We start from the raw sequence: 14,247 nt of genomic DNA on the forward strand, positions 1-14,247 counted from the left end.
TTCGAAATATTTTATTATGAGAAATCCTTGCGACGTTTTTCTGATTATAAGATTTCATTCCTCTATTTTTATTATGTTCGTCACATAAAGATTGTCCTTTTCATCGCTTCTTGTTTCATTATTTCCTGGTCTTCATTTATTGTCATTTGATTTATTATTATCTTCATTTTAATCTATTCAATCCATATCATACAGAATAACAACAAATCACATCATAAATGATAACCTAAAAAATTGCGTACTTACACGCACGGAATAAATATAACGGAATAAACTTATCAAATTCAGACAACTGTTTGATAACCCGTCGTGAAATCAGCCTAACCGTTAATAACAAATAAGCAGAACAGTCAAATGACCAAGGGCATTTCTTTTTGTTCTAGAAAATGATGCTTATATCATCGCGAGACGGAACGCCGAGATAATCGTGAAATTTTCTACAGTGTACCCGTTCAGGCTACCGGAAGAAGTCATGGTCTGTGTGTACTGCGCCGAGAGTTTCAATGAACCAGTCCAGTATAGGAGACATATGCACGACGAACACGAAATTTTTAACGTGCGCATGGCGTTCGTGCATTGCAACGAAGGTTACATCAAGGCCGACTGCACAGACCTCCGCTGTAGACTCTGTACGGAAACATTCGAGAACTTAGAAGACATTGCCAAGCATCTGGTAATGGTTCATGAAAGACCGATAAATCTCAATATAGACTTAGGTATACAACCGTTCAAATTAGAAAACGATAAATTCGTCTGTTCAATTTGTCAAGCCAAATATATTAGTCTCCGACAATTAAGTAGGCACACTCAAAGTCATTTTCTGAAATATACGTGCGAGGCTTGTGGTAAATCGTACGCCACAATCACTACTTTGCGGCATCATATTAGATTTACTCATATAGAAAACGAAAGGATCTGTAGGAAATGCAAAATGACATTCAGCACTTTGGAGGATAAAAGGAAACATTTGAAAGAAACTCCCAAATGTTGGTCACACTTGTGTAACATGTGCGGGGAGAGGTTCATCACGTGGAATTTGAAACAAACTCATCTGAATCAAGTACACGGCACCGAAAAAAAGACGTACGTTTGTGCGGAGTGTGGAGCTGTTTTCTTGGACAGGAAAAAATATCGAGTTCATTTTAAAATTACTCATACCGACGACAACTTTATGTGCACGTGCTGTGGCTTAAAATTCGAGACTAAACGCGGTCTGGACGAGCACAGAGTCGTGCATACAAAAGAGAAACTGTTCCCATGTCCTGTATGTCCAAAATCTTTCCCAAGAAAAAAGAATTTGGCTCAACACATGTGGATTCATAGTGACTACAAGAGATTTGAATGCACCCTTTGCAATAAACAGTTCAATCAGAGGGTCAGCTGGAAAACACATATGAAATCATACCATCCGGAGATATATATTCCACCGTACCAATCGACTAGCCAGTTCGTTGACGAAGGAAAGAATAATAACTTAAAACTATTATTCTCTGTTTTGAAAGATGATTAAAAACTTAACAAGTTTTTCAAATCCCCACAATCCTCAGATAAATTAATGAGAGCAAATATCTGATGAGGATCATTTCTTTTGTTCTAGAAAATGAACCAATGTACTACGCGAGGCGGAATGCTGAGATCGTTGTGAAATATGCAACGGCGTATCCTTTTAGGCTACCGGAAGAAACGATGGCATGTGTGTACTGTTTTCGAACGTTTGAGGACTCCTCCGAGTTTAGAAAACACATGGAGGACGAGCACCATGATTTTCCGTTACGGTCGGCATTCGCGCACGTCCCTGAGGGCTATTTTAAGGTCGACTGCACTGATCTCCGCTGTAGAATCTGTTCGGAAGGGTTTGATAAACTGGAAGAGGTAGCTGAACACCTATTCAGAATACATTCGAAGACCAATTTGAACTTAGCGTATGATGTAGGACTACAACCTTTCAAGTTAGTGAAGGGAATGTGGATGTGCGCTTTATGCAATGAGAAATTTTCTACTCTCCGAACATTGAGTAGGCATACTCAGACACATTTCGCTAAATACACTTGCGAATCTTGCGGAAAGTCGTATTCATTATCGTCGTCCTTGCAAGTGCACATAAAGAACACGCATCTTAGCGACGAACGGATCTGCAGGAAATGTAAAAAGACCTTCAAGACGTTGGACGATAAGAGAAAACATTTGAATGAATCGCCTCGGTGCTGGTCGTATTTATGCAACTTGTGTGGCACGAGGTTTGTTACGTGGAATTTAAAGCAAGCCCACCTGAGCCAAGTACACGGGGCCGAGAGAAAGTCTCACGTGTGTCCGGAATGTGGGGAGGTCTTCTCGGATAGGAATAAGTTCCATGTGCATTTTAAAATAAATCACACTAATGACCATTATAAGTGTGCATTTTGCGAGCTAAAGTTTGATAACAAACGTAGCCTCGATGACCACAAAGTTGTGCACACGAAAGAGAGACTCTATCCGTGTTCTGTGTGTTCGAAGTCTTTTCCAAGGAAAAAGAATTTGACACAGCACATGTGGATCCACAGTGAGCACAAAAGATTCGAATGCACGCAATGCAACAAACAGTTCAATCAGAGAGTTAGCTGGAAAACGCATATGAAAAGTTACCATCCCGAAATTCATATTCCCCCTTACCAAGCGACCAGCATATTCGATTGTGAGGGGATGAAATACAATGTTTAACTTTCGCAATTAGTTCAAATAAGGAAATGGATAGTACAAGACTCATCGTGAACGTTTTTTTTTGTTCTAGAAAATGGTCCGATCGACATCGCGAGGCAGAACGCTGCGATTATTATGCAATACGCAACCGCGTACCCATTTAGACTTCCAGAATGTACTATGGCTTGCGTGTATTGTTACAAAACATTTGAGGACTCTTCGCAATTCAGAAAGCATATGGAGGATGAACATCGCAATTTTCCACTGTGGACTGCATTTGAGCACGTTCCCGAGGGCTATATAAAGGTGGATTGTACGGAGCTCCATTGTAGGATTTGTTTAGAACTATTCGAAAAACTGGAACAGGTTGCTGAACATTTATTAAAAGTCCACTCAAAGACTTCATTGAACTTGAATTACGATTTAGGAATGCAGCCATTTAAACTATGTAAGGGAAAATGGATGTGTGCTCTTTGTAATGATAAGTTTCTGACCCTACGAACTCTAAGTAGGCACACTCAGACGCATTTTGCCAAATATACATGTGAATCTTGTGGCAAATCATATTCTACAGTATCAACTTTGCAAGCTCATATAAAGAATTCGCATATCGGTGACAAACGCCTCTGTAGAAAATGTAAACGGACTTTCAAAACATTGGAAGAAAGAAGGCGACACTTGAGCGAGTCGCAGAAATGTTGGGCGCATTTATGCAGGGTTTGCGGGGAAAGATTCATAACATGGAACATGCGTTTGAAACACCAAAGCAAAGTGCACGGTGCTCAGAAACGAACTTACTCGTGCCCAGAGTGTAAATCGATTTTCACCAATCGAACAAAGTACCGGAGTCACTTTAAATCTAATCACGTCGAAATCAATAATAAATAGCCTTTATTTTTTACGTTTAATTTAATAATGTAGCAATAATTAATGATCAAGTGTCCTTTTATTAACATAAAAAGTGGTATTAAACAAGACTAGACCAGGAGCAGACGCTGATCGAGATCCGTTTCTTTTTGTTCTAGAGACGAACCTATCGCCCATGACGCTAGCACGACGAAACGCCCAGATTATAGTCGGATATTCGACAGCGTACCCATTCAAGCTTCCGGAGTGTTCTATGGTGTGTGTTTATTGCTTGGAGTCTTTCGATGACCCCGCACAGTTCAGGAAGCACATGGATGAGGAACACCAAGAAGTGAAAATACGTATCGCTTTCGCCCATATACCGGAGGGGTACATCAAAGTCGATATAACGGATCTCCGATGTCGCCTCTGTTATCATGTGTTCGAGGAGTTGGATACTCTAACTGATCATTTGATATCGGCTCACAACCTCAATATGGACAAGAAATACGAATTAGGCGTGCAGCCATTTAAGTTTGTGGGCGGGAGGCGATCGTGTGCGTTATGCGATGAAAAATTTGCGACGCTTCGCGCCCTGAGTCGACACACTCAGTCGCATTACCTCAAACACACTTGCGATACGTGCGGCAAATCCTATTTCACCTCATCGTCTCTGCAGCAACACATGAAGCTCTCACACATAGGCGACCAACGCATTTGTGTCAAGTGCAAAAAGACATTTGTAAGTCTGGAAGCTAAGAGGAAGCATCTGAACGAATCACCCAGGTGCTGGTCTTTTCTATGTCGAGATTGTGGCGAAAGGTTTATGACGGCAACCCTGAGAGATGCTCACAGAGCACAACTTCACGGAGCTCAGAAAAAAACGTACAATTGTCTAGAATGTAACGAGGTGTTTCCAGATCGAATGCGATACCGCGTTCACTTTAAAATAACACACACAGACCAGTATTTCACTTGTTCGTGTGGTCGCAAGTTCGATACGAAGACTAACTTAGAGAAGCACAGAGTGGTTCACACAAAGGAGAAATTGTTCCCATGCACCGTTTGTATGAAATCTTTCGCGAGGAAAAGGAATTTGGTACAGCACATGTGGATACACAGCGAGAACAAAAGATTTTCATGTAAAATATGTAATAAGCAGTTTACTCAAAACGTTACGTGGAAGTCCCATATGCGGACCTACCACGCTGATATGGTTTTTGCTGCAAATAAATAAGATTTGTTGATGGATTTCTTTTTATTTTTATACATTAATCTTTTAAGATATAAGAAAGAATTTCTTAGATGTGTTTGTAAATGTTCCGCCAGTGTTTACTGATACTTCAAAATGCGGTACTGAAATAACAGATTAAGTGTAACGGTAATATATCTGCTGATATGTATGAAATATAAAAAATACGAACTGTAAGCAAAACCAGTACGTCCATTAAGCTCATTTTTTTCATTTCATTAAACGAAGACAGAGTTTACGATAAAATCGATTGACTATTGCATTTTGGGATTCAAAGATTCCGAGTTTAAGACAGTTTAGAAATATTTATAGTGAAGGCTACGGGTTCATGAGAATAGTATTTATAATTCATACAAGAACATACTATATGTCTATTTTCTTCTACGCCATGACATAATGTAGCAGAATCTATCGAAACTGATTTAAAGAACCTCGAAATTGGGAATCTGATTCAAAATGTCCCCGGACATAGCCTTAAAAAGTACATTTCTGTTTGTTCTAGAACTAACTCCGATGGGCATCGCAAGAAAGAACGCCGAAATCGTATTTAATTATTCTACAGCGTATCCCTTCAAATTACCGGAGAATAAAGTGGTTTGCGTATATTGCGACGAAGGGTTTGAGGATCCGACGCTATTTAGAATGCACATGAGGTCGGAACATCGAGAGTTTAAATCACATATCGCCTTCGCGCACATTAGCGAGGGCTATGTAAAGGCTGATTGCACCGAACTCACATGTAATATATGTAAGGATAGTTTTGCAGAACTAAAACCCCTCTCTATCCACTTGAGGAGTTTCCATAAGCTTAGTTTAAATTTGGACCATGACATTGGTATGCAGCCTTTTAAATTCCAGAAGGGCAAGTTTCCGTGCGCATTATGCGATGCGAACTTTCTACAGTTGCGAAATTTAAGTAGACACACGCAAACGCATTTCGCTAAGTTCACCTGTGAGTCTTGCGGCGCGTCGTATTCCACGTTGACGTCACTGCAGGGTCATATAAAGCGAAAACACGGGAGGAAAAGACTTTGGTGTAAAAGATGTAGGCAAATCTTTGACTCTACAGATCAGCTCAGCAGTCACATGAAGAATTCGAGCACGTGTGGTAGTTATCTATGCAATATATGCGGCGATAGGTTCTACACTTGGCTCCGGAAACAGGCCCACATGGTGAAACAGCACGGAGAGCCCGTGAAGGAATACCCTTGCGTGGAATGTAGTAGCATGTTTGGAAGTCAGGTGACGTTGAAAGCGCATTTCACTATCGCACACACGGATAACTATTTTAAATGCACATACTGTGATCGTAAATTTCACACTGAATCGAAACTGAAGGAGCACAAAGCGGTCCACACGGGGGAGAAACGGTTTGAATGCAAAGTGTGTTCTAAAGCGTTTCCAAGAAAGTATACGATGCTTCAACACATGTGGATACACAGTGAGGTGAAGAAGCACGTGTGCTCTGTGTGCTCTAAGGCTTTCAATCAGAAGGTCACCTTGCGAAAGCATATGGAGTCGATCCATCCCGAAATTGATAGCAATTAAAGCATAAATTTTAACCCATTAACGATCTTCCCATAAAACGAGGATATAGATATACTATGAATTTATTGTTTTATTGACATTTACCACATCCTTGTGATGAAAATCAATGTCGTTGGTGGTACATTGCATTCTTTCCTATCATACGGACACCATGACAATATTAGTAATATTTTTTAAAACAAGTACATTTTGTATTGCCAAAAACGAAATATAAAAAAAATACTATACACGTTTATTATGTAGTGTACGGTTCATCATAGCCGTCAGCATTTTATCACTCACTCATCTGTTACGTACGTAATTATATATTTTATGTACTTCATTATTAAAGAAAATAATTCTATCTATCCCTTTTCTATCTGTTCTCCTTTAACCAAAGCTTGTCTGTAAGAGATCGCTCTAGCGATAAGACCGCTTTTTTACCTTTATGTGTATAATCTGTATTTATGTTATTTGAATTATTCACTTGTCATTGTATATTTTTATTTATGGTGCAATAAAGAGTTAAATAAATAAATAAAACCAACAGCTAGAAAATTTAAAAAAAAAACAAACAAAAAACCAATTACAGGTTTTCACGAATAAAAACAAGATTTAACTAATGCATAATGATAAAATTATCGCTAGCACGCCAGAGATGTAAATTTTTCTCTAGTTAGTGAAAAAAAAACATGGACCATATTGGTACTGCTCCGATATCTATATATTGAGTTCCTCTAAACCATATAATAGATATCCGACCATATCGGTCGGATATCTATTTTTGAATATGTTAATCTCTTATCCAATATTTTTATTTTGGGTTACAAAGTTTTGACATATTTGTTATTGGACCAGTATATAGATATTGTAACTGCAATATATAGATATTATAATATATTATCCACTTTTAGCTACAAGTAATCTTTTCAAGTCGAGAGGGCAAGGTTTACGGAAACAGTACTCGTATTATGATTTTAGCCAGTATGTGTACAAAATATCGGATTAGTTAAAAAATAATGAGTTTTATTGTAATATATGCAGATTGTAAATAATAATATATGTAATATAGAGAGAGCCAGTTTCATCTAAGATTGTACACGCGAGCGTTTTTCAAACGCGCCGCTAATGAGCGTTAAACGCACCTGAAACGCGCTGCGACAGATGTCGATCTCAAGCTGGATTGTCATTTCTCGATGTTAACATTTTTTTAATATTTATAGTTACATATGGTATGGGTAACATGGATACCGATCCGATATCTATATATTGGGTTCCTCTGCACATTGATGGCGGGAAAACGGTCATCACCCATTACGATATCGCCCATATCGGTTACATATCTATTTGCGAATATGTTAAAAATCTGTTATCTAGTATTATTATTTGGATAAAAGTTTTTAACGTGTTCGTTATTCGACCAGTATATAGATATTATAATTGAAATATATAGATATTGCTACCTATATATTTTACGTATAGATTACCCACGCCTACAAATAATAATTATTGTATCTCAATTAAAAATAAATCAAAAATATCAAATGGTATGGCTTTTTTCGAAAAACTATCAGTGACAATTCGGTATTAAAAAGCCTCCCTTACACGAATCACAGTAAATTTTATTTATTTTGAAATATGGTTTTCTTATATTAATAATATTTCTCAAATTGCATGTATGTAGTAAATTGTCAAGTGTTTTTTCAAAGTTTCACCTCTTAATGTTTTCAACGAGACTTGTTACCTATTTACACAATCCAGCTGCAAACAACGTTTTACATTTAAAGGCGTGTATGTAACGCGCGTTTAATAAACGCGCGTTTAATAAACGCGACGTGCGTAGGCCCTTGGTGAACGCGTATTGCTGAACGCGTTGTATATTTGTGACCTAGGTTAATTTATTTAGTTTTTTTTTTATGTATATAATCTAAAGAAGTCTTTATCATATAACATTGTTAAATATTTTTAATTGAACATTATTTTTAGATAGTACTAGGTAACGGACGCTTACTATGTAAACATAGTCGTGTGTGTAAGCGAGATGGGTAGATGCAATTTTGGTATAACATCTTTCTTGGGAATATATTGTTATATTACACATGCAGTGTATTTTTTTTTTACTGTTTATGTGCAGCTTTACCAGACTTTTTACCAGAGGGTTTTTATGGGTGGTTTTTATTACCAAAAGGAGACTTTGTACAAAAGTCAATTGCTTGGGTACCTCTCCCATTCGTGTTTCTACCGTGAAGCAGTTGTGTTTGCATGGCTGTGTTTCGGTTTGAAGGGTGGGATATGGCGTGAATTTACTGGGTACAGAGGAATAACACCTGAGTCCTCAGGAATGGCAACGCATGGGGAGTATCATGGTCGAAACAGTATACTCTGTTATGTCCATGGCACTGCTCACGTCTATAGGCGACGGTTACCACTTTCCATCAGGTGGACCGTCAGATTGCTTGCCATTCTAAGTTGTATATAAAAAAAGCTTTCTTTTATATTAAAACGGTTTTTTTTTTATTGTTAAAAATATAATATTTAATTTTTATTCTTTACACTTTGATACTTTTTTTTTTTTAATTTTTAGAATTATTTATACAAATGTACATATAGATTTTTTATGATGGGATTACCAATGTATGGTAATTTCTTACACGTGTAAATTATATTTAGTGGTTTAAGGTTTACGTTGTTTGTTTCAAATCGTTCTAGACTAAGGTTCGTGTTTAGTTTACAATAAATAAATAATGATAACATTGTTTTTAATTAAATGATCACCCCCATCATTATCACCATATCAGTTATTAACTATCCACTGCTGAATATAGGTTTCTCCTTATTGGGGGGGGGGGGGGAGGTGGGGTTTGTCAGTAGTTGCCACGGTTAACAGACAGAGCTCCCCATATGAAGGTGTATATATTTAGAGGTAGAAAGAGAATGCCATAGAAATGCTATGAGCGTATGCATTGGTGTTGTATCAGACGTTAACTGTCCACTGATGAACATAGTTTTCCCCATAAGGGGGGGGGGGGGTTGACAGTAGTTGCCACGGTTGGCAACCGCAGTTAGGCTTTTGGTGATGTTTTAAGAAAAACTAATTTAATTAAATTCTTATCCATTAGGTAGTCTGTCAGCTTGTAAAATAGAATTTTATATAAAAACTAGCTATTACCCGCGACTTCGTCCGCGATTCCGTCGTTTTTCGTAAAATAAGTAGCCTATGTCCTTCCTCACGGTTCAGTGGTTTTGATGTAACAGACACATTTCCCTTCGCGGCTCTGCTCCTATTGATCGTAGCGTGATGAAAAGTATACTATAACCTGCCCAGGAGTATGAAGAATAATTGTACCAAGTTTCATTAATATCCGTCGAGTAGTTTTTGTTTCTATAATGAACATATAGACAGACATAAATTTTACTGATTTCATTTTTGGCATCAGTATCGATCACTAATCACTCCCTGATAGTTATTTTGGAAATATATTTCATGTACAGAATTAACCTCTCTACAGATTTATAATAAGTATACATATATCTGTTATGCATATTCTGAGTAAGGGATATATAACTAAAAATAAATTATGCTGCAACAAAAAGCAACAAATTGTCCTGCCGCTCTTAAGTAAGCTATCGTGCAACAACAATGATTGTATAGTTTGGTTTTATTTAATTTGTAGGTTTAAAACTAACCTCCTTATTCATAGAAACGTCTCATAAACTTATTGTTTTGTCTTTTTCTTTTGCAATAACTTCTCAATCTGAAAGAGTGGCAAAACATTTCAATACCTAAACGCGATGACTTTACAAAGCTGATTCCGCGAGTCGCACTAGGATCTTAATACGAATATTACATTGTTGTTTTTTCGGTATTTCCTAGTATTTTACTACAAAATATTATTTTTTATATTATGTGATAATATCATAGATTGTGGGGTTTTAAATGAAAAATACAGAAAACGAAAGAATTTCTACTGGTTTTCAGTTCAGAATAATGGTCTGAATTCACTATTTCAGTTTTTGCCATCGTGCACCTTACAACCAGTATATATTAGTCCGCTAAATGTACATACAATTACAGAATGTATTAACGCTTAAATAAATATACCGGTATTAAGTGAAAGCGATTGATATCTGGTGCGTCACTCTTAAACCAAAAGCGTAGGAGGGGTTGCCATTTTTATCTTTTTAAAAAGTAAATAATTTTATTAAGGATTTATTGCACAAATAATCGTCATTGAAAATTATGTCCGATTCGTTTGTCTGGTTCTATACAGTTATAGATTTTTTTGCAATATTCTCAAAACTGTTACAGTTTACTGCCCTTTTATATAAGTAATTATTTTATATTAAAGCAATAAATATTAACAGGTTTATTTCCCCAAAAGGAGACCAAAATCGGAGCCAACAGTCACAATGGAATATTTTTTTTTCTAGAACCACATGGCCACGTTGCGAAAAGGAATGCCGAACTTGTCTTGCAGTATTCAACGGTATATCCGTTCAGACTACGAGGCAAGCAGATGCAATGTGTATACTGTTGCGATAAATACGAAGATCCAACAGTTTACAGAAACCACATGGACGAGACTCATGAGAAATTTACCGTTTCCACTGCCTTCGCGCACTTTGGTAAACGTAGCGACTATCTGAAAGTTGATTGCACGAATCTCAAATGTCGATTGTGCAAACAACCGTTCGAAAAGTTAGAGGACGTTGCAGAACATATATACGAAAGACACAACTGCAAAGAACTGAATTTGAATCATGAAATAGGCATGCAACCGTACAAAATTTCAAAGGATAATTTTGAATGCCTGATATGCAATCAAAAGTTTGCATCTGTAACGAAACTGTGTCGGCACACGACTTCACATTACCAGAAGTTTACCTGCGATATTTGTGGCCGATGTTACCTCACAAACGAAGCGCTGAAGTATCATGTCAAATGCTCACATTCAGGAAAGCATCTATGTCGTAAATGTTGGGGAGAATTCGAAACGCTAGAGGAGAAAAGGAAACACCAAAAATTGTCTAAGGCGTGTTGGACCTTTTGTTGCACCGTTTGTGGCGAGAGATTCAACTCTTGGGAGTCGAAGAAACGGCATGCAGTCGACATTCATAATTTGCCGGAGCCAACATACGATTGCCCAGATTGTGGCGAAGTTTATGCTTCGAGAAGTTTGTTTTATACTCATTACAAATTGATGCATACCGATGAAAATTATATATGCTCGTTTTGTGGTTTAAAGTTCGCGTGTAGAAGGCTTTTAGAAGATCATAGGATATGTCACACTGGAGAGAAAACTTTCAAATGTACAGTATGTTCTAAGGCGTTTTCTAGAGACAAAAGCCTGAAACAACACATGTGGATTCACAGTGAAACTAAAAGATTCGTGTGCGCAATTTGTGATAAGCAATTTGCACAAAGAGTTAGCTTAAAGTGCCATATGAAGTCTCATCATCCAGATATTAATAAGTTCTAAAAAGTATTTTAATTTTATCACTTAAAAAGCCTGCATGAGTTAAGCCTTTGTTTTAGTTTCCACGATTCGGTGACACTGACCGTTTTCTTTTTTGTTTTTAGGGTCGACACTGGCAATACACGGACGTAGTGACAGTGACAATGAAACAAAAAAGAAAATTGTTCTAGTGTACCAGACGCCACAGCGGCGCAATGTCGAGCTCATACTAACGTGTTCGTCCGCCTACCCTTTTAAGACTAGATTTAGTCAGATACTGTGCGCGTATTGCCACGACGAGTACGACACTCTGATGGACTTGCGTTACCACATGAAATCCGAACACATCAATTCGGATTTTAAAAATGTATTCTATAGAACAAAAGACAATCTCGTTAAAGTTGACATAACGAATTTGAAATGTAAGCTCTGCTCTCAAGACATTCCCGATGTGGATACGTTGATGACCCACTTATCTAGAGAACACCGGAAGCCAGTTAAATTTAATGCTCGTTTTGGTGTACTTCCGTACAAGCAGGACCACGAGAACCGTTGGTTGTGCGTGTACTGTCACAAATGTTTCGATGAGTTCATTCAATTCAAACGGCACATAGGAAATCATTTTATGAACTTCAGCTGTGATAAATGTGGCACAACTTTTATGTCAGATTATGCGTTACGCGACCATCATCGTCAAGTGAAATGCTTCCGTACTGCGTACAAACCGCGGAATGGTAAGGTCCTAAAGCCGCGGACAAATGCTGAAATAATACTGCAATGCTCCACGGCGTGCCCGTTTAGAACTTGGAAGAACAATTTTAATTGTGTTTTCTGTCGAGTACAGTCGAGTGATCCTACTGGTCTAAGAAATCATATGGCGACTCGACATGCGAATTACGATGTCCAAGCGGCGTTCTACAAGAAATTAGGGAAGGAGTTTCTGAAAATCGACATAACGGACTTGCAGTGCAAATTGTGTTTTATGACAATCGATAATTTTGAAGTGCTGACCTATCACTTGAAGAATGATCACCAGCAGCCTATAAATTCGGACGCTCAAATAGGTGTACTGCCGTTTCGACTGAATGACGGATCAGTATGGAAATGTACGATGTGTCCAAACGAATTCAAAGATTTCGTCTCACTGAACAAGCATACGTCCGAACACTTTCAAAACTATGTATGCGATACGTGCGGGGAAGGATTCATAACAGAATCTGCAATGATTGCGCACACAAAGATACCGCATGAGAATAAATACAGCTGCAGTCGATGTGTAGCCACGTTTTCATCACTCGACGAGAGAAACATCCACGTGAAGACCCAACATACAAACATGCCCTATATGTGTATGTACTGTAAGGAGAAACCACGATTCGCCAACTGGGAGTTACGCAAGAAACACCTGATGGAAGTTCATAATTACAAAACTGGCGCGGATAAGTACGAATGTGCGAGTTGTCAGAAAGTGTTCAAGACACGTTCTGGGAAATACAATCATATGGCGAGGACTCACAGAATGAAAAAAGACACTGAGCTCAACTATCCTTGTCCCAGTTGTCCCAAAGCATTCACGACTAAACTATTTCTAGATAAGCATATAGCAAAGAAACATTTTGATATGATGTGAAACGTCGTGTTAAAAATTTGATCTCTTTATTCAATACTTAAAAACTGAAGTAATATGTATTTACTACTGATAACTTATAACAATGGAGAATCTTGTGGTAATGATGACTGCTGTAATTATAGATTTGGAAAAGCTGTTAATTAAATGTTCTTTAATAAAGTCATAGAAACGAAGAATGTATTAGAGAGAGCCAAGATTATATGGAAGCTTTAGAGCATGGTGTCGTTTGCGAACGAGGCAATTGTTATCATTAACAAAAGGCATAACACTATTCTTCAGAAATATAGATTATCAACTGTGATCGGCTTATAGCATGACTTATTAAATATTAGTAATTGTTGATTGATTAAAGATGCTTTCGATATTTGAAGTCTGGAACTTTAGAGATAAAAATTAAACCATTGTACGTACATATAACTACAGCAAAGACGTCGCCCACCAGCAGGTAGTTAACCAAGAAATTTGGAATTTATTAATTATGTATTTACAAAATAGCGCAGATATATGTAAAAATGCGTATCTTTAAAACATAATTTAGATTCGGTATCTTTAAAATAATTATATGGCAAGATTTTATGAATAAATAAAAGACATGAAAGTCATTCAAGTCGTCCTAAAAATTCCACAATTAAACTCTTTATGGACAAATGTACAATTAGCAAAGTAATATTTTGATATGTGAAAATAGAGTATAAATTGTGATATTTTTACGTAACAGGTAAAGAATAATCCTAATAGTAATGAGATCACACTGACTGCTTGTAGAAAAGAGTATAGCATGGAAGCTTCTAATTAATGTATTAATGCAGCCATATAAACGAAGAATGTATTTAGAATATAATAATGATGAAGTTCTTTTC

The 14,247-nt window shown here is 37.3% G+C and overlaps 1 protein-coding gene across 19 annotated transcripts in view; it reads left to right on the forward strand.

Annotated features, from left to right (window-relative positions):
• LOC113510145 (gastrula zinc finger protein XlCGF26.1-like) overlaps positions 1-14,247 on the forward strand; it is a 77,168-nt gene that overhangs the window by 18,794 nt on the left and 44,127 nt on the right. Inside the window, exon 5 of one of the 19 annotated variants that reach the window (XM_026893576.3) lies at positions 11,883-13,832. The exons of 15 other annotated variants lie outside the window; for them this stretch is intronic. In XM_026893576.3, the coding sequence (XP_026749377.1) occupies positions 11,883-13,387 (1,505 nt within the window). In that variant the 3' untranslated portion in view covers positions 13,388-13,832. 3 more of the 19 variants (XM_031910628.2, XM_026893586.2, XM_026893585.3) reach the window with 3 other exon arrangements.

This window comes from Galleria mellonella, unplaced genomic scaffold (genome assembly GCF_026898425.1).
Source record: "Galleria mellonella isolate WM207_F2 unplaced genomic scaffold, CSIRO_AGI_GalMel_v1 utg778, whole genome shotgun sequence".
NCBI lineage: Eukaryota > Metazoa > Arthropoda > Insecta > Lepidoptera > Pyralidae > Galleria > Galleria mellonella.